Below are 27,099 nucleotides of genomic sequence, written 5' to 3' on the forward strand. Positions count from 1 at the left end.
GCTACATCCGACTCTGTTCGAGACATTTACACTGGAAGCTCCCACATGGGAGCTCATCATGGCTCATTCAAAGCACCTCGCCCACCAGTGGAAGACATCTGAAGCAACTTCACCCAGTTAGCCTGGTTTTTCCCCTGTCATCCTTTTCCTGCTCTTCTTTCCCACTTCTTCTGGATGTATAGATTGAAGCTCTTTTTAAGAGCTACAGGGACTGTTCGAGTGCAGAGGTGGTGAGCAGTGGTGCTCTCTATCCTGCCCCTGTTAGCCCACTGGGGCATTCCACTCTGTTAACAAAGACAAAGTCCCCATAGTGTGCCCCACTGCAATAGGTGCACTGTTAACAGCCTTGCTATTGTCCTTCATGACCTATAGAAAGCACACCACTATGGAACCAGCAGACTCACAAAAACCAAGTGAAATAGCCAGAGCCACCTTTTTTCCCCTCATGCCCACAACCGTGGTGTCAGCTTTTTTCACTTACTCGTTGATAAGCACAGCACAGTGTGTGTGTGTGTGTGTGTGTGTGTGTGTGTGTGTGTGTGTGTGTGTGTGTGTGTGTGTGTGTGTGTGTGTTGCTGCTGCTTCCTTGTTAAAGCATTTCAGTGGTCTAGCATAGCAGAATTTATTTTTCCTGAATTCAAAAAAGATCTGCATGAAAAACATTCAATTAAATGCATTTTTATTTATATAGGCAAAAATCACAACAACAGTTGCCTGAAGGTGCTTTATACTGTAGGGTAAAGATGTGACAATAATACAGAGGAAAATCCAACAATCAGACAAAATCCCAACAATTTATCAGTTCTTGGTTACTGGAATTTAAGGAGCCTGCTTTATAACTGAGGTTCTATTAAAAAGGTTATTACATGAAGTTTTATATTAGTATTTATCAAAATAATCATCCTTTCCACCCTTTCCCATTGTGAAGGTGGCTCTTCACACCTCCCTCACCTGTTTTCTATTCCTTCATTCTCATTGTATTCTTGACATTTCCTCTCATCTTTTGCCAAGTTGTTTTGTCAGTTTGTTGCGTCAGTCTAGTGTCCTGTCTCTTTAATGTATTTATCATTTCCTGGCAATCTGATCTTTTATCCATCACTTATAGAGCAGTTAAATGAAAGCACTAAATTTATCCTCATTTTTTTTCAGCACTTAGCTTTTATTACATGCTTTTATCATTTTTGCAGTGACTGTCATGTCTAATTGTTTCAAAGACAAATGACAAGAAAGGGTGATTTGTATCCCTTTAAAGGTGTCTGTCTTTGATAAAATTGTCATTTTAATAAGTACTTCTGTTACTTAGATTTTGGTTTCGCTGACATTCTGAAAAAATTGAGTGGCTCCCTCAATGCCAAGCAGTCAATCTGGAATTACATCAAGAGACAAATAAAAGTCAGATGTTATACAAAAGAACAGCGGCAAGCACTCAAAGATGCTTTGTACAACCTACCTGCCAAGTACCTTGAAAAAGGAAGAGAACAAGTGCCATTTATGGCACAGTGACAACCCCAAATTTTAATTTGATTTACTTTTTTGTTCTTTCTGATTCACCACTCCTTGGTTGAAAGTGGTAATATGTTTTAAAACATCCTTGCATACCCTCCCCCTTCAAATTTAACACAAGGCTATATTTACCTGTGTCGTGTCAGCTGATTTCCACACACACTGGAAGTACTATACAGAAAGAGCATGAGACTTTCTAATCTAATCATTGTACTGGTATTTCAGAAGCTTCAGAGGGATGGGAAAACAGTACATCCATTTTGATTATAAACTCCAGTATAACCAACACAGCAGATTCTCGCAGTTAAAATCAAAGTTAAGTGTCTAAAAACTGAAACCATCCAACAAAAAGAATGCAGAACAAGGTTTTTTTAAAACAGAACTTTGGAGTTTTTTCAAACATGTTGAGTATTATCTTTGGTGGGGAGGGGGGGGGGGGGGCACCTGGAGGCACAGGCTGGGACTAGTGTTGGATGAGTCTTATCCCAAATTAAGATTGTAATTGTAATTTGTAGGAAAAAACGTATTTCAACAAATACAGAAAATATAAATTGCCCATTATGTGCTCTGTTTGTTCACATTTTGTTGTCCATTTAAGCTTTTGTCATTTCTAGCTTTTGCAATTTTCACTTCATGGGCCTTTTCCCAAATTGACATTTTGCATCTAAATATCTTTTCTTTTTAAATTTTTAATTATCACCTGGCCTTAGGGCCTCTGCGTGGAATTCCAATGAGAACTTTTAAGATTTTTTTAAATACGTTTTTTAGACTCACTCATCTTTCATACAATCACCTCATAACAGACACTCACCCACAGCCTCCATCCCTCCCCTTTGAGAAGTTCCTCACTAACTGCGTTTATTCAGACTCCACTCTGACTCATAGCTGACATTATTTGTTGGCTCGAATACACTTGAACACAAGGCAACGGCTACAGCTGTTTTCAAGGGAACCCCCTCCTTCCTGTAATGTACTCACACAACCTACCCTGAACTCATATGCGCTGATGGAGCAACGTCCACCATTTGGTGCAATATCATTCGCGTACAGCAGAGGGCAGCAGCATTCCTTTCAGGACTGCAGAGGAGCTGTTCCTGGTCCTGAAACTATTTTCTCTCAGCGCTCTGGACATTTGAACTTTTCTCCCTTTCACATCAAAATTGCAAAGCTCCACTCGTAAACACGCTGTACGAATTACTCGGTTCTAGTTCAAACTGTTTTAAAATATTTTTTAAAGATCCGTTTCAAACGAAGTTGCTTTACACAAAAACTTCATGGGAACCGACGATAGATACTCTTTTTTAAAATGTATCCGTCTTAGGTAGCCCAACGACAAATTTGCTTCATTTGATAGTTAATTTTCTGATATCTCGTTATATTAAAAAAAAGAAAGGAAAAATTCCTGGTTACTGGTTCTGGCTGATACCAACCCTTTCCGATGAAGGCTAAAACTAAACTTTAAAAAATGAATAAATAAACAAAATACTTTTTTCAGTGAGTCCAAAGAGTAAAATAATGGAGATACAAAAAGGACAGTAGCTCTCTGCACCCTCGGCGGCGGTCTGTGATGAAAAACTGAGCAACAGGGAGAGTAAAGGCACAAACCTCCAGGACGACCTCCTCCCGGTCTGACGTACCTAAAGCTGTTGGTATAAATGAATTCACGGCGTCACCAAGCTCAGATGATTCGCAGTACCAGTGTGTGCACCCGGCTGTCAACACTCATGGGCTACAACATAAACAGCCCCCTCACACGCACTCACAAGCACGTCTGCGTCATGCGTCCTGAGAGCGACAGCACGAGCCCGGTAACTCCGATGGACCCGGTAAAACGCACAGCGGCAGCAGCAGTCTGAGGGGGCTGACTGACTCCTGCTTATTCTTCCACTACTCCCCACTACTTTGGGAAAAGTTTCGCTCTGAGTGTGGTTGCATTATGGATTTTATAACCACAAGCAACAACGACAGCAACGCGACCAGTGTTTACCCCAGTGGGGGGGACGTGGTTGCCGACTGGAACGGGGGTGAGAATGGCACGGGGTCCGGGTCTCTTCCAGATCTGGTGCTAAGTTACCAGATTATTACCTCAATGCTCCTGGGGGCCCTCATCCTCTGCTCCATATTTGGCAACGCGTGCGTCGTGGCAGCCATCGCCCTGGAGAGATCTCTCCAGAATGTGGCCAACTATCTGATCGGATCCCTGGCCGTGACAGACCTCATGGTATCTGTGCTGGTCCTGCCAATGGCGGCCCTGTATCAGGTTTTAAACAAGTGGACTCTGGGGCAGGAGATCTGTGATTTATTCATCTCTCTGGATGTACTGTGTTGTACATCATCCATCCTGCATCTGTGCGCAATTGCTTTGGACAGGTACTGGGCCATAACGGACCCTATTGACTATGTAAATAAACGGACACCAAGGAGAGCTGCGTTCTTGATTAGCGTCACTTGGCTAATTGGTTTCTCCATTTCTATTCCGCCTATGTTAGGCTGGAGAAGCGCCGAAGACAGGGCAAACCCCGACGCCTGCATGATCAGCCAGGACCCGGGCTACACCATCTATTCTACGTTTGGAGCTTTTTACATCCCTCTTATCCTCATGTTAGTTCTATACGGACGAATATTCAGAGCTGCTCGGTTTCGGATTCGAAAGACAGTGAAGAAAGCAGAGAAAGCAAAAGTGTCAGAAAAGTGCTTGAGTGTGTCTCCGGCCATCTTTCACAAGAAAACCAACGGAGAAACCGGCGGCAAAGGCTGGAAGCGTGGGGATGAGTCTAAATCCAGCTCTCCGTGCGTAAATGGCGCGGTGAAGCATGGAGACGAGGGCGAATCATTGGAGATCATAGAAGTTATCAGCAACTCAAAGACGCACTTGCCTCTGCCCAACACTCCTCAGTCCTCCTCGCACGGCTATGAAAACATGAATGAAAAGAACTCGGGGGCGAAGAGAAAGATCGCGCTGGCCAGGGAACGTAAAACGGTGAAAACACTCGGCATCATTATGGGAACTTTCATCTTCTGCTGGCTGCCCTTTTTCATCGTTGCACTGGTACTGCCTTTCTGTGCAGAGAGCTGCTACATGCCCGAGTGGCTGGGCGCAGTCATAAACTGGCTGGGCTATTCAAACTCTCTCCTCAACCCCATCATATATGCCTACTTCAACAAAGACTTCCAAAACGCTTTCAAGAAGATTATAAAATGCAAATTCCACAGACCATAACCAGAGTAAAAAAAAAAGAAAAAAGAAAAACGTTTACGTTTATTTAAATGCGGATACGTTAATCAGAGAGCGGGGATGTTCAGTGACTGTATAGAAACAGCAAAAAGACAAAAAACAACAACAATACACAGACTTTCATTCAGGGACAGTCCCTTTTAGTCGTGTCTTAAGGATGGTGTAAAAATAATCCACCGGTGAAACAAGTCAATATAGAAACTTTCGCTGTTAATGTACAAGCTCATGTTTATTCAGTGTTGTAGCTACAGTATATAGCTTATATGCGACGGCAGCCATCGTTGTATTGCCATGCAAGACGTGTCCTGTGCTGTTTCCATGCATTTTATCATGAGGCACGCGGGGTTTCCGTCCCATGTCATGAGCTGTGTAGCACTGAAACAATAAAAGCAATCAAAGTTTGTCACGAAGAAATATGAGTGAATGTTTATTTAGAAGCAAAAACGAGAAAAGAAGAGAGCAGAGGCCCATTATGAAAAATCACACTTTCACTTATAGGACATGGCTCGTCATATATCTTCATATAGATAATAAGGAATGAGTGATTTTCCTATGTTCTTGAGCACACGAAGCAGTGGGCAACTTATCAGTTTGCTTTGACAGGCCAACACACTGATGATGATGAGTGATGATCAGGTTATCAGTGCATGGTGTATTTAAGGTCTTAAAACAAATGGGTATCAAATGAAGCCCAGTGTCTAGCCATCAAATCCACCTCAGAGTTGAAAGCAAAAGAAGATGGGTATTTTTCTTCTAAAATGGGAACTGGTATTGCATTTATGATACGATGCATTCTCAATCTCCCTGTGGCTCTTCTCATTTTGGCCTCCTCGCTTCTCTATTTCTGTCCCTTGAGTGTTAGAGAAAGACAGAAAAAACAACAGACTGACAGTGAAAGTAAAATTACTCAGAGAAAAACCAAGAGAGGGAGTCTAACTCGTTTTTCTTGTATAGGATTGTTGTGCAGTTCTCCATCGAGGCTTATTGAGAACTACATAGACAGCTTGTTACATCATCAACCTCAAGAAAATCTGTGCTAAATTTAGTCCACACACACGCACACACGTACACACACACACATACACATGTGTGCACACTCATAATAGCACATAGTTTAGAGGGTTACTCAGAAAAATAGGCCACATAATAAAAAGGGTTGCAGGAAACCTCCTCACTGTATAACTGCTATCATCTATCAAGCAAATCCCAGACACAAATCCACTTACAGTAGATAGAGAGATAAATGCTGTCAGGCATTAAAAGAGGAAGGAGGAAAACAACTTTCAGGAAGAAGCCCCAATCAGGCCCGCTTCCTTCACAAGATGGGTGGCTATCTGAAGCATTGCCATGGCAACACATCAAGCCCAAGGCATCAAGGTTGGTCGGATATGAAGGCAGGCTGGCTAGGGACAGACAGGAATGTGAGACATACAGTAGCATGACAGTTTACAGGTGACACCTGTGGCATGACAAGTTAGCTGATACTCTGCTGGGTGATCGTATGTGAGATAAAATTACAGTATATCTAATTTTTATCACTGCAAGGAGCCTTTTCACCAAGGATTGCTTTTTAAGTTGGGATTTTCACTTTAAAATATCTTGAATAATTCCAGTGAAAATTATAACTTTCTTTCCTCTACCTTCTCTTACATTCTTCTCACAAACTTGCCTCTCTTTGAGACTATGTTAGTGATTCAAAAAAGTTTTATTAATGTTTTAATACCAATGCAAAGAATGCTGGTGTATCAACAGCTAATGAATGAAATATAATCCATTAAAACAGCTGCAGTCACACTTGAGGATGTTTGATCACATGCATGGAAAGAAACAGTACATTGTTTTGTAAACCCCCATTTTTACACACCTAAAAGTAATAAAGGTCTAACGTATGGGCCAATTGTTGAATTTAATTTAAGGCTTGCAATTACATCTCACGACCTTCATTAATTAATGTACATTGCAGTGGTACTACTATGGTACTAGTACAAGAAAGAAGTAGTCAAATAAATGAAGACTCTATCAAATAATAATGATTATAAGCAATTAATAAATATATTTTCTAGATATAATAAATATCTTGCAAAGAATTAATAAAAACAAAACAAAAAATGCACTTTATTTTTCATTTTATTTGAGGAATGTTTTATATGAGGAAGCGCATATCACTAAATACCGCACACCTACTGCTGCACTGTAAAGTAACAGTTACCAGGCTTGTTTATGAGTAAGAGAAAACACACTCATAGTGTGGAGAACGCTGCTTTTGCTTGTATGTGTAAAATCTGGTGGTTTTTTAAAAGGGAACTGACAACACAGGCCAATAAAATTTATTTCACATAAGTGATCAAGTATTAAATCAAAATTGTGAAACAGAAATGTATTCTCAGTCTCTTGCCTATCTCTGTGATGCATTGATTATTGTTCTGATAACTGATATTATGTCATCATAAATTATGATGGATGATTAAGGCTTGTATGCCAAAAACACAGGGGAGGGCTTTGTTTTAGGTTAAAGATGAGAATAAAGCCATTTAAGATATTATTAGAAAAGAGAGTTCCTTGGATTCCTTTGATAATTTCATTTCCAAAGAGCACCTGAAACAATAAACTAATAGGACAGGAGGATGTCATACAACCCCTCTGTCGGGTTTTTCCATCTGATCACTTTGCTCTGTGGCCGGTTAGAGTAACATGAATGCACTTAAAATGCTTTTGGGAAAATTAATCCTCTACCTATGACCTCTAGGCTCATAACAGGCTCAGAGAAACACATACAGATTGTGGTGTGAGCCAATGAGCAGAAATGAGTATATTTCACAACTATGAGTCACACTGTGTGTAAGACTATTACTGTATAATCATTACATTTTGCTCCTGCTGTATGGGATTACGAAGTAGATGACCTTCTTTGAACTATGCCGTAATATCAAAGGGATCGGTTGTGGAAGTGCATTAATCCCAATCACTCTGGGAATCTTAAACATAATATAGGTATGTGGGTGCACTGTGATGACGCAGGAGCTTTCCTTCAACCCAGCAGGAGAGGAGAGGAGAAGAGGATGCTTATATAAAATGCTAGCCTATCGGTAACAGGGGGATTAGCCTTTACTGCTTTAGCTGCCCTCAAGACTAAAACTGTGAAAATTAGCTGATTCTGGCTTGATTTTGTAGTTTGATGCTGGTTCTATAGAAGCATTTCAGTATACTGTAGGTTAGAGAGTAGCCAAAATCAGTTGTTTCAGCTCTTCTTAAAGACAGAGAAGTACTATGACCCATGTCCTCTAACAGCACATGCTATATCCAACATTTATAGAGTTTATATGGAGCGTTAAGCAAAAAAAAAAAAAAAAAAAAGGAAAGATAGATAGATCAAGACAGGTAGATCAAACATCTGGCACTTAAAATTGAACATACATTTATTTAAATAAGTTCTTTGAAGGTGGTACAGTAATTTGGAAAGTGCATAAACTGTAAACAAAGAAGTAGACCTGCTGTTAATTATTAATTACTACCTCTTTTTTCTTCTTTTTTCCCCCTGATATTTAAGTTGTTTATTTTGAGGTAAAGCAGCAAAAACACTGGACATTTAAAAGGCTAAACAGGGGTTTGGTCATGAGAAAAGAGGTGACCACATGACTGAAAACAGCAGTCCCTGTCAATCACCCAGTGGGAAAGTCTAAGCCTGGACTGTGTACTGAGAAAAGAAACATTTTAAACACACAATTTGCACTAATAAATATGGACCATTATCTAAGGTCAGTTTATTAGCTTGTGAGGGATTTCAAAATGGAAAACGGAAAATAAACCAACTTGTTTAGGTTGCATTCAAAGGAAACCCAGCAGTGAATGACATGAATTAAGCGGAAATAATTTTACCACTTCAGGTAAAGACAGCAGTTCGGTGTTTGATCTGTTTATGATCATTCTCTCAATAAATTCATAAAGTACATGAACATCATTTGATGTATAAACACACATGAAGGTCAGCGTTATTATATAAAGCCAATCAAGCCGTCAGAGCATTCTCCTTCTGATTGACCTCATTAACATGAGGATAACACCTGTCCTTCCTGGAAGGAGGCAGAAACACCTCTGGAGTTGAGTCAGGAAGGGCATCCGGTGTAAAAAAAAATAAAAAAAAATCTGCCAAATCAAACATGTAGAGCTACCCACTGTGGTAACCTCTTGTGAACGAGGGACAAGCTCAAAGTGGCATTATATTAGAGTATAACACAAGGTGGAAAAATGTATAGGCTCTACTGCATGTTAGTTCTGGTGGTGTGTTTGCTTCTGTAGGAACAGAGCGAAACAGTGTCTAAGTGGATTGAAAGGCAAATTATAGAAAGAAAAGCATGCTGAGTTGTAGAAACGAGTGGATGAGCAGAAACTAAAATAGAAAAAGAAGACTTACATAATACAAAATCTAATATAAGCCCAAAGATATAGAAGACTGGGTGAAGGCTTAAAAGGGAATGGTAACAGGAAAAGACAAGGAGAAAGTAAGAGAGACATGGATATGACTGAGCACTCAGCACAACACGTTTCTGCTTCGCCCCCTCTTACTTCAGGGTCTTTTTGATCTGTCATAGTTTTTTCAAGGATCTCACATCCCACAGCCCATCACACACCGGAGGCTCTGAGAAATAACGCCACAAAACCCCCCTCTGATGTGGAGAAATGAGGATTTGGGTCTGTTAAGGTATGGGTTTTCTTTTCTTTTCTTTTTAGAACAGAGGTTAGTTAAAAACAGATCATTCCTGTTTCATAGGGTAGTCCAAATGTTGATGGATGAGACTGTCTCTTGCTCACGCTAGCACACTCACAATAACTCATCACAGTGATGGAGGACATGTGTTCAAGGACAGCAAACACAAAAGAATGTAAAAGCAAACAATATCTAATCCATTCTGCCACTTTCTGCTTTAAAAAAAACAAAAGACCCAAAAGTATAAGAGAGATGAAGAGTCGGACCCCATTGTTAGTATTACAGCCGGTGAGGAACACTTCACCTCAGCATTTGAAATTTGAAAGAACTCTTCTGTCTCTCCTTCAGCAAGCGCCAAACATTTGCTGCCGCTGCTTCATTTGTTCTCCTTTCTGTTTGCTCCTCTTCTCCCAGAGGATCGTGCACTCCTTTTCAATAAGTGATGTTCGGCTAAAACTCTGATAAAAACAGTGGACAGACTCTGCACCAAACATGCCTCAGTGACACAAACAGTGACTGCGTGACACAGTCTCTGAAGAAGGCCACTCTAAACAGAACAAGCCCCTCTTAGTTTGCCTGGAGGCAGTTATGACTTTGCACTTGTTTGTGTGTATGTGTGTGCGTGCACACGTCTACTGTAGCAGGAGGAATCACAAAGGCATATTTGACTTTAGCAGCTGTATCTGTCTGTCTGTTTGGATGTGGATGTGTGTCACAGACACAGTCAGTCTCAGGTACAAACATTGACAGGTGTCTACCAAATGCATGAGTTTAAAGACGGATTTGGTTTGAGGAAAGCGTGGCAGTAAAGAGGTAGGAAAGTCCTGGGGTCTATAGCCTCTGAGTGTTGTTGCTGACCATGACCCTTCTTTTTATGACCAGAGTACAGATCGTTTGATGTGCAGGGTAACGTGCCATGAACATGACTTCACTGTATTCAAATGGCCTCTGCTATCACCATATCTCAGTCCCACAGAACACATTTGGGATGTTGTGGAACTGGAGATTTCCATCATGGATACTATCATGTCAGTATGGACCTAAATCTCTGAGAAATGTTTCCAACACTTTGTGGCAAACGGGGGTTCAGCCCAGTATTAGCAAGCTGTAACTAATGAAGTGGTCTGCAAGCATACTCACAAAATAAATAAAATAAACAAAAAAAGTGTAAAAGCGGGGACTGATATCTATCTATCTATCTATCTATCTATATATATATATATATATATATATATTTTTTTTTAACCCAATAGATATGCCTGTCAAGTGAATGTCTTGTTAAAATAATGTGATTTGAGCCACTAATAATCCAAATACTAATATTTGAATTTTGAGAGACAGTTGAAGGGTCTTTAACTCACTTCCACAAAACAGGAGTTTTTGGACCGCACACTACAGGAGATGAACTCAGTGTCAAGGCACTTGACACCCACCATTCACCAAACACAGGCGTAGCTGCCATTATCCACCAACAAAATGTTATTTATCATTTGAAGAGTTTTTAAAGGTAGAAATCGTTCAAAAAAAAAATTGTCTGTCTTTTTGACTGATGAAAATAAATGCTCACTTCCTTTTTTTATGCCACAAAGAAAGCACCTTTTCTCTCTACAAACAGTTTGCCAACAAACTTCACTTCCTTAAATCAGAGGGCAGGAAGACAAGCACAGAAATTATTAATTGTCCAGTAAGTTCTACTGTGTTAACCATCCTCTCCTCAAGAGAATTACAGCTGTATTTCATCAACCCTTTTAATAACAATCTCTAAAGGTTTTTTTTCTACTAATTGCTACAGCTGTCAAAGCAAAAAATATTTCCCTATTTTTACTTAAAACGGCACTTCAGCTGCCCGACAGCTCACGGTCTGCTTTGTCTGGAGTGAAAGGGGGTCATACTCTTTTCACCATGGAGGATGCTGTTGGAATTCATGCAGATAAATGCTTGGCATTGTCTTGCTGAAATCAGTAATGCCTGACTTGAAAAAAAGAGTTCATATCAGGCATTTCTCACTATTAATATTATGCATTTTTAGGAATGCCTGCTAAGATGTCCCCATTGCAACTATTAATCTATTAGCTGGACAGCTGTGGCTCAGTAGGTAGTAACGGTTTTCTACCACTCAGATAGTTCCCCATTGGCTACCCGGTTCCTCCAGTCTGCATGGCGAAGTATGCCTGGGCAAGTACAGAATCCCCGATGCATCCATCGGATTGTGAGTGTGTGTGTGTGAATGTTAGGCAAGGCGAGGGAATAGAACCAAGCTCTTGTATGAATGTGGGTGTGACTGGCTCATTGAGACTTGTAGTAAAAAGAACTTTGAGTGCTGGGTAATAGTAGAAAAGCACTAAGCAAGTCCATTTTATCATTTTCCTTCACACATGCTGGATTTTAGCTGGGCGCATCCTAAAAGAGGTGGGGGTCAGCGAAAGCATTGTTTGGAGATTTAAAACCCCAACAATCAGAAAAACACCTTGAGGTGACCGTTGCTGTAAACTGGGAGTAAAAAAATTAACTGACCTGACTTGAATTGACTCACAATTAGCAGAATCAGACCTGTTTGTAATAGAGGGCCCTTTGAGGGCAGAAGTTCATGGACGTTCAGTATCGGTTTTTAGCCTTGTCCCTTGTGTACAGAGATTTCTCTGGATTTACTAAATCGCCTAATTATATAATGTAGATGATGAAATCCCCAAAGTCTTTGCAATTTAACGCTGAGAAACATTCTTAAATTGTTGACCTTCACTTGCAGTCTTTTTATTTTTTTATTTATTTTTGTTGAGCTTGGATTTAAACATCAATACTCAGTTAATTATCTCAGAGTTCTTCATGAAAAATACCACATAGATGCTGTGAGAGTATTTCTCCCAGCGGCTGGATGCAGCAGTAATTCCCACAGAAGATCACGTTAATATACAGTAGGTGTTAATTTGGACCATGCTGCCTGTGGCACCTTGTTAATGGCAACTGAAAACAGAGCAAGAGACAGAGAGTGATAGACTGAGTGAGCGAGAGCTCTTGGAGAGGAAAGATTACTTGGCTTATTGCATCATATCCAGCGCCTGTCAGCAGGCAAAACATGTTGCCAAGAGCAAGATCTATTGCCTTAAAACGAACCCTTTCACACAAAAAACCCCCAGCGCCCACCGTCTTCGTTTCATCTGCTGCCAACTCTTGCGATGCATTTTCACAGCGTCTCTCCGTGTGTCCTGTAAATATGCTCACAGTCCAAGTAAAAATAACTTAACATGTCAGCTTTTTTGCTTCAGGGACAACATTTAACCTGAAAGACAACACTGCTTTTTGGGGCTTAAGTGTCTCTGCCTTGAGCAACAGTGGCTCCACGGCTGCTTCACAGATCTTTAATAATATCATCTCCGTGCTCGCTGCTCTGGGTCCTCTGAGACAGCATCTTTGCTTTCAGTCATGTTGTTTTAATTGCCAACATGATACTGACACTGGCAGAAGATGTGCACATTAATTGGGCACTTACAAACACACATGCACACACACACACGCCAGGCAAAAACACACAGTAATTCCTTTAAGCTCCACTGATAGTTCAGATCCCATCTAATTAGGTGTCTTTAGAACAACCTTTACCTCTTATTGGTCACAACTTAGCAAACTGCTGAGCGATTAACAGAGCGGAGCGAGCTACTGTCGCTGATAACTGCAAGAAATATTACTTGGACTACTTGTGTGTGTTTTGTGAGTTTGTTTCTCTTTACTTGTATCAGCCTGCCAGATGAAAACTAGCCTTCAGGCTAAATCTGACAGTGCTGATATATATGTTATAAATAAATTAAGAAAGTAATGCAGTCTAGATGAAGCAGCCTCAAAGCCTGATTTGGGTTTGATTGATTTTATGATGGTCAAAAAAATAAATAAATAAAATGAAAAGTAAAAAAAACCATTGAAATGATTCAGTGTCAAAAATAATCACAGATGAGATAAAGCTTCATGTATAGAGCGATACATATAATTGCTAAAGTATTTATGTTTATAGTTTTTTCTTCTGTTTTTGTTTCCACTAAGCTCCAATCGAATCACATCTTTTTATTACACAGTTGTTTACAGGTTTATTGTTTAGATTGTTTAGTGTGTGTGCTTGCTGAGCAAAGAAGTTTAATGATTTTTGAAGGAGAGATGGCTGGCTGGCTGGCTGGCCGCCTGAATAATCTATAGTGAGAGCTACATTTCCAATAACCACTATTAGAGTCAGGTAATGTATTCTCTTTATTTACTCAGTGCTTTAAGGTAGTTATTCCAATAAAGTACACTGAGGGTGGCGAACAAGGAGTCATATATGCCTACATACTGGCAAAAAAAGAAAAGGTGGGTGGAGGGACTGAGAGAGAAACAGAAATAAAAAGACATGATTTTTTTATTTTTTACGTGTGTTTTTTCCCCCTGTTCACTTCTTCATCAGCATCGATCATGTGGATTATCAGAGTCTGGACTCGTAGCTAAGCTAAAAGCTGCAGATGAGGAAGCTGCTGCAGTGTAAAAGTGCGTATGTGAAGTTATTTCTTATCAAGCTGTATTGAAGTGTGTGTGCTTGGTAATCTACGCATGAGCAAGCATCCTCGAGGTGTTTATATACCCATATGGGGTTGCTGTGTGTAGTATATTTGTGCTCTCTGTAGAGGTTTGCATCGGGTTTAGATTTTTATGTATGTGACTGTCACTGTGTGTGATGTGAGTGCATTCATGCATGTTGTGCGCTGTACTCTAATGTTAGTGGACAGCAGCAGAAGTACCTGTAACAGAGTCCATCCATTTGTCTCTGCCACGGCCCGACTGCAGTTTATGTATCTAAAGGAGAGCTTAGTGACACTTCATCATTCACAAACAGGGCCTTTAACTGAGGCCATTTAGTTACATGCAGTAACAGCAGCCACAGAGTTTATCTTATGAACAGCATATGAGAGTATATCCCCAGACATCCCCAGTCAAGTATGGTTGTTTGTACAAGCAGCACCAGGTGTGTATTTGCAACTGTGCAACAGTGTTAGATGAGAGACATGTGGAAGACCCAGATATGAGGAATAATAAACATTGACAATGACAGTGATACTAGTCTGTGTTCAATACTCAACCATGATGTCAATAATTCTGGGATCTGACCCTGAGATGTTCCCAAATAGTATGTGTATACCTCCAGAGTGTGCTGGGTCTGCCCAAAGGTTTCTTCCCAGTAGGCAGAGGTCCAGGAAAACCTCCACAGGGAAGCATCTTAGAGGCATCCTGATCAATACCTGCTTTTCAGTAGAAAAACATCGAATTCCTATCCCAAATCGCCTGAGTCCCGATCCACAGAGAGTTTCTGTTAGATTGATTTAACAGTTTTTTTTCTTTGTTCATTTGTAATTTGCTGCTCATTTACTTCCATGACATAATAATGTGATGAAGTCTTTTAGTCGTCTACATCCCAGCCTAACCCTTGTGTTTTTCTCATCCTTTCCCCTCTTCTCCTTCCCCTTTGTTGTTCTCTTTTTTCTGTGCACTTCAGTTTTCACCTTTTCACTCCTCTCTCACTATTCAGTAACTATCCTCTCCTCTTAGCTTTCCACTGTCTGTTCATTTTCCCAGTCTTTCCACTTAACATCAAGAAGAAGAAAAAACAGGTCAGAGAAGAGCAGCACCCACTTGCTGTCTGGCTGGCAGAAATCCTTGACCTTTTGCTCCTGCTCCATTTTTCTGAGCAGTGGAACCTGTCAGATGACCTCTTGTCTTGAATGTTGAGAGACCCTTTAAATGTTATTGGGAGAAACAGAGATCAAGATAGACAGAAGGTGAAAGATGTCATGAAGGGAGGTATGGTTATTTTGTATGAAATTATCTACTCTTGATGATCATTCTAACACCTTCATAGTGCTGTCTTTGAGTATTTTACAGTAATGTGCAAAAGTCTTGAGCCACCCATTATTTCTTGGTATTTGCTGTGAAAATGGGAATTAGTGGCAATGATTTTTTGAAACACAAATATGCAAAGAGAAATGACAATACAGCATATAAGGATATATAACATATCAAGACTGAAAGTCAGTATTTGGTATGACCACCTTTATTCTTCAGTACAGACTAAACTCTTGTTTTCAGGAATAGTTCTCCAGGTTTCTTGGATGGCTTAAGTAAACATCCAAAGCTCTTTTTTTTTATGCTAGCTGCTTTACTTGCATTCTCTGTCAAGATGATCCCACACTGCATTGGCGGTGTGTTTGTAGACACTTCACATTTACATGCTGTTCATCTGCTCTAGATCTAGATCATCTTTTTGTCATCCACTTGTCCAGTTTCCTCAGATTTTTTAAGAACTCACTGCACACTACGCCTGTTTTTTGCTAATACTGATTAAGCAGGTACATTTTGTAAGCTTGAATTTTTCACATGTCAGTGTTAAGTGGCTTAACAAAAAAAAATCCTGTTACAATGTTCAGGTATAAGGACTTGACTGATAATGAGAGAAAAAGTAGCTAAAGTCCAAAGAAAAAAAATATGAAAGGCATTTTAGAAAACCTGGAGAACTATTACTCAAGATTTTATTTTTAAAGTACTAGAAAGTCTCGCTCTGGGGAAGCAAAATATAAAGAAATGAAGGGTAGCTCAAGATCTTTGTGCATTAATGTTAATGTGTTTCGGTTCAGCTGAAACACCAATACTAGAGAAAATGAAAACATCACTTGTTGGAGATTTAACAATCAAATCCATTTTTTTCCCAATTTAAAGTGTAATTTTTCTGCAGCTGTTTATAAATCAGTGTAAATTGGGCAAAAATTGAATTGCAGGTGGAAAATTAGAGTGTTTCAATGAAAAAACGATGACATGTAATATGTACTAAACTATGTTTATCCAAACATCATAGCAATTTATGATTATCATCAAAAGTTGTCATCACTGAGAGTTATCTAAAATATTGGTGTTAAAAGTTTTTTTTTTTTTTAAAAAGGAGAATATTATGATAATTTAGTCAAAGTTAATAACAACACACGAGAGATAATGTGTGGTTCAGAAATACGCGGAATAATGATTGTGATCAAACTCCATCAGCTTTTTTTCTGTTCATTTATTTACTGCAAATGTTGTTTCTATGGGAGACACGAAAGCCTTAGTTGATCTGCAGTCAAAAACACAGTGAACTATTTTTGTAATGCTCATTATCAAAGCCAGTTTAAATTTCAACAAAATTTGATTCTTCGTTTCAGTCAACAGAGTTTTCTGCAGAGCTGTTTGGGTGAAATGTTGTATTAAAATGTTTCAAACTTGCCTACTGAACAAAAAAAAAGTTGAAATTACTGTCGATGTGAGTTGCTTGTCTTTTTCTGAGTACTGTTCATTTGATTAAATCCTTTTTTTCTGTGCATGCACAGATAACCTTTTTTATTATTATTATTAAAAAGGCAACAATGTTTTTTCAGATAAAGCTTTGTTTTGAAAATTGAGCTATGATTAAACCATCAAAGGCTGAAATTATTAATTTTCCAAATGGGAAGAATGAGTTAAGATGAGCAAATTTGATTGAAGTGGAGAGAAAGAGTCCCGCTGGGAAAATGCTACATAAAAATGGGAAAGGATAGGGTTTATACAGTATAGTGATAATATATGCCTGTCTCAGCTGTTATTGATTGCGCAGACCCAGGAGAAATATACTATCAACATTTGCAGAGTCAGTACAAATTCTGCCTTACCAGTAGAGTGATCCTTACTCTTAAAGCATCCCGAAATATTTTCAAATCTTACCCCTCAGTGGAGATTCACAGCTAAAATCGCTGAAACAGCACTTTGTTTGTGAATCTATAATTATAAGAATGCATATGTGCATACTAATAATGAAATCATATTAAAAATGTCCAGTGACTTTGAAATTTTCAGCTGGTATGTTAATGCTTATGTTACTGCTTTATGTTACTGCTTTTCTCTCCAGGGTATTGTGATAAAGTGAGCAGGCAGACGGTATATAATTTGGCGAAAGAGGTCCTGTGATGAGCTTCCAGTATGAACTTCAACATGTTGCCAGAGATTTATCTCTCATCAGCACACAGGCAGCATTCAGAGGCACTGGATTACATAAGGGGAAGAGCTCAATTACCGAAGACTGTAAAATATGGTGCTGCATTTTTGATGCAAAAGGCCTCGGGAAAAAACAGCAGTGGATAACAAGAAAATGCAGAGAAAAAACAGCGAAACCGCCAGTTACCGCGAGGAGGTGATGAAAGCAGCGTGGAAAAAAGGGTCATGACCACATTTAATGAGAAATGGCAAAAGTGTCACAAGAAAACAAAAAAAAAATGCTTTTGGAAAGACTGCTGAATTTGAACTGCAGAAAAGTCAAAAACATTTTACTGCTTCTGTTCAGACAAAAACACACCGGAGGGTTTAAGTTCACACAATCTTCTGAAGGTTGAGCCGCTCTGTAATAGAAAGCATTTTAACTGAAATCATCACAAACTGGTATGTGATGCACTAGCCCAGCATCCAAAAGGCTTTGCGGTGGGTGATTAAAACTCCCAAATACATCACCAACACTTCGACGGAGCATCAGGATGTCGATGAGGTGAGTGTCTGTGCAGACCCCAAGGATACTAAAGATGATACCTGCGCCGGCCACACTATGTTTACTCTGCATATAGAGGCAGAGCAGTTTCTTCCCCTAGAACCTGAGACTACATCACCAAACTCGTCCTCCACACATAAACAGAAACATTAGTGTTATTTATTACCAATATATATTTATTATGACTAAATTAATTATTTATTTTGTTTTGAAGTGCCGAAAGCATCTACATCTGAAATTTATAAGTGTAGTTTATAAATGAGTGAATCATAATTAATGTTTTTTAATTAAAAAGTGAATAAATAATTGGCATTTATGCCTGAGGTGATGCTTAAATATTGTTCAAGCAATATTTAATGTCTGGAGTATTACTTTGATTGACCAACGGGTTATAAATATTATGGGTTTGTTATTGTGGGGCTTAGTTTTAGTCACTTAGTCAATCACTTAATAAGTTTGCTAAATATATTTTGACTCATGAGGAGTTATGTTTAGCTCTCTACAGTCAATAAGTGGGACAACTTACAGTTCTGTTGCTTACCTACGATAAAATTAGTTATGGTTATTATAAAAATAAAAAAATCTGGCGACCGCCAGTGCTACTGCTCATCCTCTCCATCTATGGTATCAATTTCAAAATCCTACGTCGCCTTGTTCTCAAGTTATCACATTTACAAGACTTGCAGTAGACGTAAACTCCGACCATTTTTTTCTATACTTTGCGTTTTTCTTAGTGATCTTGTCACTGCAGACAGCATGTGACAGCACCTGCAGCCCGTTAAGGTTACAAAGGTAGACCAGCAGATGTTGCACACAGCACAACATTTGCAGCAACTGAATCTTTTATTCTTCCTAACTGACTTCATACTGTGATAATTAAATGTTTTATTTATTTGTTTGCTTGTTTTCTTGTTTTGTTTTTCTTTTTGTATTGGGCAAAAGGTATTATTTTTATCTGCACATCTGTTTATAGCTTCAATTGAACAAAGGGCATGGGTTCCCTCTTTTATTCTGCTATATTTGAATGAACTGAGATTAGTGCACTACATAACATTGCATGGGGAACACGAGTATGTTTTATATTCTTTCATACTGTAATGTCTTTCCAGTTGTTTTCCCTTGCCTTACTATGTGGCTAAAATGGTTGGATTCACTAAAATTGCATTTTAAAGCCTTCAAATCCCTAGAAGTGAGAATCAAATAAACAGATATATTCAACTACATTTCAGTAAATCTGGACAGAGACATATGCATGTTTGGAGATCATCTATGTCCCTCAGCAGAGAGAAGAATTTTAATTCCCGGCACACAGACACTGTTAAAGTCTTTTTTGCATATACAGTGGATACAATATTCAATCTGACAAAATATGAATTATGCAGAGTGGTTTCCTGACTGGTAATTTATTACAATTATTAATACCATACATCTTCTTTGATTGGCTTCCCTTCATGTAAGCCTGGATTCATTTTCCCTTACATATAAAACAACAAACGCTAACATTTCTCATGTCATCATACAACAGATTTAATGTTATGCTAAAGAAAAATTGCAATACATCAGATGGGATTAAAGTGACGGCGACAAGTTAATGGAAAAAATGTACGAAGGCAGCAGACAGTGGAACAATATCTCATTCTCCTCCTGCAAAACCAGGACATTCTCTCTCCCCCTGAACAACACTGAGTATCAATAAAGTTGAGCCTCAAGACCCTAGAGGACTCGCCTGCTCTAATCCACCAGGACTAGGCCAGGATTAACAGAGATGTGTGAACAATACACTGCACTGATTGCAAAACTCAGCCTTGCAAAATGACAAGAATTCCCTGAGTGAAACTCCATGGGGAGTGAGACTTCTGTAAACTGGGAAGCAGCTATGTTAGGTTTTTAGACTACTTGCTGGCTGTGTTAGTGCACATTATCCATGGATTCATATGGTGTCTTGGAAAACACACTCAGATGTATGGGCCCACATAACACTGAGGCTTTTTTCTGGTTTCTCTAAAATTCCTTCTTCTGTTTTTTTTTTTACTGGCCTGCTTTCATGTGCACTTGCTCCATTTACCCTCCAATCATTATCATTTACTGTTTCTCCCTGCCTGTAATTCTCTTTCAGGCTGCGGTCAGTTTGCAGTGCTTCATTTTTCCCCTCTCTATCACTTACTCTGTCCTATTTTTCTCCCCTCTTTGCATCTCAAATCAAGTCAATTTATGCAGCCCAAAATCACAACTCTGCCTCAAAGGGCTTTACAAAGTGTACAGTATACAACACTCTCTAAACAATGTTTGATGACGCACACATCCATTCTTGTCTATCTGCAAAAAATTTTTTTGGCAGTTAAACAATGTCAACTGACTGCAGATGCTTTTCTTGGGGGTACAAACAAAAGGCAAAGGTAGAAAGATCCCAAAAATGAAAGAATGAAAGAAGAAATTATGATTTAGAGATATAAAGTTAATATATAATACACATTTATATGTAAATGTAAATGTGGATTTGGATCAAATTCCAGGGAGACAAAACCGGTACAATATGGAACACATAATTTCCTCCCAACCATAAAGACTGGGAGGGCAGAGTACACAAAAATGCAATACACAAAACAAAAGGACGTGGATCTGAAATCCAAAATGTTCTGAACAAGCACTGAGAGCCACTATGATTACTTCCATTAGTTGAGTTGTTAGAATTTTTTATTTACTCCTTCTCTGGATAATTTCCTTTCCTCTCCTCCACATCCTGCTTTAAACCTAGTCTTTTCTCTTTAGTGCCATTAACATGCAATGCAGGGAAAGAAATGCTGGACAAGCCTCCAGAGATATATTCAAGGGTCCATATATAACCAAGAACAAAAATGTCTGCAGAAAGGGAGCAATTTCACACAATATGGTTTCATGCTCATTTACTCAAAACGTGTAATAAATCCTCTTTCTACAGAGTGTGCATTCCTGATAAGTTCTTATATATTTTGTCAACAAATCCCTCACCATTTTACTCGGCGTTAAAAGTGAACCCTACTGTGAACAACACTAAACATTCTCTTTGTATGAGCAGTCTCATAGTCCCAGTTATGTGCTCATCTGTTTTACCGGAAGCTGTTCTTCCTGTATCATTTCAGAACATTAATATGCCTGACTCTCATCACCTTGTAGATATACAATAAAGTTAATTTGGCAGCAAGTCAAAGTCAAACCTTCGCTGGAAGGCCTGCATTCTCTGCCATAATTGCATTTGGCAATATCCACTGGTAATAACTGCAAAACGTGGCCTGGCCAATTTCATTTTTGCATTGGAGTGTGAAGAAGATTGTAATTCAAAGTGCTTTGACGTATAGTGGAGTTTAGCTTGGTCATCAAGTCTAATATAGGAATAGAGGAGGGGGACTGCTGAGCTGATGGATCCAGCAGAATCACAGGCCCTGAAATAATTCACATTGTTGTTCTATGCATTTATTATTGATAAAAAAAAATTGTGAAATTGTATATAAAGCATGATTGCAATATATGAAAAATGATAGAAAACTGGCAGATTTGAACAGAAACTGTTAAAATGTTCATTTTATGAAACTTGTGGCTGCACTATCTGCCATCTACAGGGATTGTCTTTCTATCCATGTAGCCAGTGTGGGCATCTATATCTCTCCTGCATGGTTAGGATCAGTGCTAGCACATAAAAACCTTTTGTGAACACAGGAAACAAAAACCCACTGATTTGTTTTTTTGTTTTTTTCCCTACATAAGCCCCCACCTCGCTTTCTTTTCAGTCCCTGAACAGTTGGAATCCATTTAAATACCTGTCTCACTCTCTCTATGTCACTAACTCGCACATAAAAAAATATGATCCTTCTAGTTTGCCTCTCATCTTACTTTCCAATCTCCCTCACCATGTCTTTCTTTCCTTCTATTTCTGTCTGTCTCTCTCTGCCTCCCTTTTCCCTCAGCACCAGATGTGCAGTATCTCCACTCAAAAGCGTTTTCCTCATCCAGGGTACAATAAACAGTTGTTTGCAGTGTGGAATAACAAAGATTGTCGCCATGGATACTCCTCCATCCCGTGACTGCTGAGTGGCCCTTTCCGAGTTCTAAAAGGAGCAATTATCTGATGACATCAAAGACAGGTGACGACATAAAAAAGCAAAGCGAGGGAATTGGTTCCAGGCCATTTATCAGACAGGTGGAGTGGAGAAGGGGTCTAGTTCACCTCATTCAGTTGGGACAGCTGATATAAGGCAACAAGCCTTCACCTCAAGAGGCCCAAGACAGTTATGTAAACACAGCCATTCTGCTTGAAATGACCTGAATTTCATGAAATTCAATAAGAAGGACCCACAGCTCCAGTGTATTCTATAAATGCAGGCTAGGAGGGGGAGGATTACTGCTTTATCTGCATATTGCACCAAAGCTTTGACAGGATCACACTGCAACAGCTTTATATTATTGCAGTACACATAACTACAAACAACAATAGCTCGAGCACTGTGCAAACTTCTCATGTTCAGTAGATGAGCTCAGCCCATCCAAACAGAGAACTCTTTGATTTCAATACAAAAGACATGATCTAGTTTATTTTTAGATAAATGCATTTTTGTTAAAGTTACGTTAATCAAAGGATCTAATGATGTGTAATGTGGAAGGAACAAAACCAAAGACAATTTGTACTGTGTCATGCAGCTTGGAAAACAGTTTTCAGCTCATACACAATTCCCAACTTCAAGTTTTGGGAATAACTTTATATCTCCAAAGCATATGGCTTCAAGTCATTTTTATTAGTTTAAATTCTGCCACTTTTCAGTCCAAGATCAAAAACAATGTTACCATTTGCTGAACATAAAGGAGGATTTAGTGGCAAAACAGAACAAGATTCCCTTTAAGAGTTGGTGAAGAATCAAAATCAGAACTAAAGGACGTTGAATAATGGAGCTGCAATACTACATTATCATTTTAATGCAGTGTGACCGGCATTAAATCGGACACCAACACATGTGTGCAGTGCGTCATTAAAAAATTTGAGGAAACTGCGTAAGTGAAGGACAAAAACTATTTATGATAGTTGAACAGAGGCATGCCAAACACAGGAACTGAAATGAAAAGGCAACAGGTCTCATATACTGGTTTCAAATTTCTGGTGCAAACTGGCAGTTTTTGGTTACCCCCTCCATGAATTGCCACCTAACCATGGTGGAGGTGTCTGTGCGTCCCACATTGAAGGCTTTTGCTTTTGCCTCTTGGCAGTGACTCCCAAGGAAAACTAGTCCTGGGTGAGGTGAAAGACAAAGAGCAAGTCAGTCAAAGACTATGAGAGGAGGCACTGTAGGGGTGGAGAGAAATGCTGAGAGAAATACTGACTTTCAAGCACGTTAGAATTGTACAAACTGTTTTTGCTTGATATGTTATGTTTACGTGTCCACACATGTTTCATATTTCCAGTAAACCACTGCACCTAAGAGCTCAAAGCTCAATGCTTTTGCACAGTCGCATACATGTGACTTCACATGAAGTCAATATTGTCATTATCGATTATTATTAATCATTGCAGTACACTTTTTCTCTATGTATATTTTAAGTTATAGAAACTGTAAATATTTTAAAAATTAAAGACTATCTAAATTAAATGAAGAATGAGTTAATTGCATTGGCAACCACCATGATATTAAGCATAAATTATTTAACATTTTAATAATTATATATATACTGTGTTTGAGGTAATGATAAATAATCCAGTCATTAACAGATTACATTAGATTTTAAGGGGATTAAAGGAAGATGAGATCATTTTCAAGACTGTAGTGAATCAAGTGATTCCAGTGTTCATCGCAAACATTGTCAAATGTGTTTGTGAATAAGGTGTTATCATCGAATGCATACATTTACCAATGCATATTGATTTATATGTATTTCATTCACATTTATGTGCTCATCACCCCTGCAAGACACAGAGGAAGAAATATTGGACAAAAATTGTAGGTGCACTCTGATGTGTGTTAGTATTTGACTTGGACTTCCTACCAAAATGAGGTTTTTGAGAATACAAAATGCCACATCAGTTCATACATGTATCTTGGTTCATCACCTTTCTATTATCCTGTTGTGTAAAGGCAGAGCTTGCGGAGGATCAGGGCTGATGTTTTTGGTTTAAAAATGACTCCTTGAAAGCAGTTCAGACAGCACTGTTATATAGAGATTTCTTACAGTATATACACTTAATGATGAGCTTCAGCTAAACACCAAAGGCCTCAGGGCAAATCAACATTGAATGTTCTTGACATTTTCACTTAGCATTAGGAAATTGATTGCAATGTTGCTCCCTTAAGAGCTAGACTGGCATTTTCATATCATGGGAGCTGAAAACTCTCAGAAATAATTTATAGTCCATGGAGATGCAATCTCATTATAACCAAGAGATGTTGATCTTCTGCAAAGTTCAACATGAAATATTAATTGCATTTGGGTCCCTGAAGAGTTTTTCAGAATCAGAATCACTTTTACATGTGTGACAGAAATAGTTGGAAAGCGACTTAATGGCACACTATGCAGAGAATTATTAAAAACCAAAATGATCAGCGGTGTAAGGACATATTAAACTAGAGAAAGGAGGGCAGCTTGAGTAGCATTGTGTGGCACACTGCAGAAATGAGGAGGATATTAGAATTTGGATGGTGGAGTCTCCTAATAGAATGACAGCCTACAACTGAAAAAAGTACAGAAGATTTCCCACTGGAACGTGAAGAGCACAGATGAAATGACACTGTGATTACCATAAAAAAGGATCAGTAGTTGCTTTGGTATGTACACATGTGTACATACTAATGTCAATATTTCTCTAACAAGCCACTTTTTGTAGTGGTTAGAAACAAGGCAATTTCATTTGGAGGTCAGGATGCACGGTAATAGAAATTGTTGATATTTGAAACACTTCTTTCAGTTACCTCGAAATTACAAGAGGTTTCTGTCCAGAAGCTACTTGAATCAGAGTAATTTACACAAAAAAATTGGTCAAAACAATTGAGGTATGGGAGGCATCAGGGATCGACCTTCTATCTCTGGTCCTCCTCTTTTATTCTTCATATTACATTGGTCTTCTTTGTATGTGTGTACAGAAGTCCAACACCATAAAAGTCATGAAGCAGAGACTAGAAGGCTATCATTTTTCCCCTATTTACTCTCCCTATGATTGTTGCCTTCTTTCAAATGTGTTGGCAATTTTGACATCAACACTTCAGAAGCATTTGAATGATACATTGTACAAACAAGTTTGCTTGGAGCATACTGTGACAGAGAATCTTAACCACACAGTACATGAGAAATGTGTAAAAATGCAGATATATAGATTGTCAGCGGTCTATAACCTTTCAGTGCTGCTGTTTTGATATGTAATGGCAAAGAAAACTGTTCTTGAAGTGAAAGTGTGAATCCAGGCATCCATCCATTCTCTACTCGATGTAAAAAAGGAAAAAAAAACTGCTTGTAAAGGAATCAATAAACAGGAAACTTACATGACATCATCCAAACAGTCTAAAATACTTTAATCTTTGGTCGTCCACCTAAATGTTTGTGTGGCAGGGTCGGTATTTTATATTTCAAGCTGTAAAGTGTAATATATTGTGCCATGGTCCAGTGCACCATGGAGATACTTCACAGAGTGGAATGAGACTTGAGGAATAACGATGAGGGATGGGTACCTCATCTTTTTGTAGCTGTAGAGAGTCATATAGTGCAAGGTCTGGAATTAACAGGGTTGTGCAGACGCTGTGGATTTCAAAGTATGAGCAATATCCACCACACTCATGACAAATAGCATGGTAATAAATGGTGACTGTAGTAATGTCTATAACAAGGAGTTTAGAGATTGTAGACGGCTGTGGGGTTTGAGTCACAGGAAAAGTGTGATAGGATCAAGACAGCGTCTGCATAATTCTTAGCTATGGACTTCTAATGTACAAGACTAGGCCACGAATCCCACCATCAAATGCAAAGAAAGTTATATATTAAAAAATAAAGGAAAGAAATTATGATGTTGTTCAGTTTCTTTAACTATGGGTAAATAAACGCTGTACTAAGTATTTCAAAAAAGTCTTTACTACATGCAGTTAGTGCATAAAGCATTTCCTAAAAACCAGGAAATTACAAGTCTGTGTATGTTGAAATCATTAAGTGCAAATAGTGGTATTTTTATTTGTGCAATCTAAACTAAATATCATTTAAGAAAAGATTACGTTTCTGTTTTTCATCTTTATAGTTCAAATGAAGCAAAATGAAGCATTTGTAATTCATTTATTTTTTAATCAAAGGGTTTCTGTGTTTCACATTCATGCAAACCATCCTATTTAGTGCTGTTGAGAAATTATTCTTATTTCATTTAATTTGTTTATCTTTGAGTGTTTCATCTTGCATAAGTATTTCAAAAAGTTGTAAAAATAATACAATTCCTTTGAAATACAGGATAGAGACCCAGAGCGTCAAATGCAAGTGGTTATGTTGCAACACAAAGGCCAAAAACAATGCATAGAAAGATGTGCTTTTAGTACAGTGTTCTTAAATACAAGACTGAAAAACTTGAATTCTTGAGCCTCAGAGCTGAGACCACATGCTGCTGGTAATGATGCCCATGCTGACAGAGTTCACTGTGTGGTTTCTTTCATTGAAGATGGTGCAGTAGTTCTCACATTTTATACTTGCAGCACAAAGGCCCTTACTACCCAGTGGATTTGAACCCAGGATCCACTGGATCCATCGGCTGCTCAATCTCAGCAGCCAATCAGTGTGTAAATGTGGGTGTGTTTGTTATAACTCTGGTTGTGTGTTTCAGATTAGGGGCCTAGCTGCCTCTCCCACATTTCTTGCTGACACACCTGGAAGCAGTTTGGTATTGACCACCTGTCAGCAACTCATTGATTACTTACATGTTACTATTTACTTTTTTTAATAAATGTTTTTGATTTTGATCTTTTCGATCATATACTTAAGCCCCTGTCCTTGACACTCAAGTGAACAAATTGAAGTACTTGCAGAACTAATAGCCACAGAAGAATAGGCAAAGGATGTTAAAATGATGCAAGCTCAGAAAGCCAAACTACATACACTTAAATATGAAATAAAGCCAGACAG

The 27,099-nt window shown here is 38.7% G+C and overlaps 2 protein-coding genes across 2 annotated transcripts in view; one reads left to right on the forward strand and one right to left on the reverse strand.

Annotated features, from left to right (window-relative positions):
- The window catches only part of si:dkey-250l23.4 (E3 ubiquitin-protein ligase RNF180), a 48,928-nt gene that overhangs the window by 6,518 nt on the left and 15,311 nt on the right, over nucleotides 1-27,099 (reverse strand). The window lies entirely within an intron of this gene.
- On the forward strand, nucleotides 3,334-5,496 carry htr1aa (5-hydroxytryptamine (serotonin) receptor 1A a). The gene has a single exon (XM_040050806.1). The coding sequence runs from the start codon at nucleotides 3,440-3,442 to the stop codon at nucleotides 4,721-4,723; it is 1,284 nt and encodes a 427-aa protein (XP_039906740.1). The 5' UTR covers nucleotides 3,334-3,439; the 3' UTR covers nucleotides 4,724-5,496.

Source organism: Simochromis diagramma, unplaced genomic scaffold (assembly GCF_900408965.1).
Source record: "Simochromis diagramma unplaced genomic scaffold, fSimDia1.1 OVJJ01000131.1, whole genome shotgun sequence".
Taxonomy (NCBI): Eukaryota; Metazoa; Chordata; class Actinopteri; order Cichliformes; family Cichlidae; genus Simochromis; species Simochromis diagramma.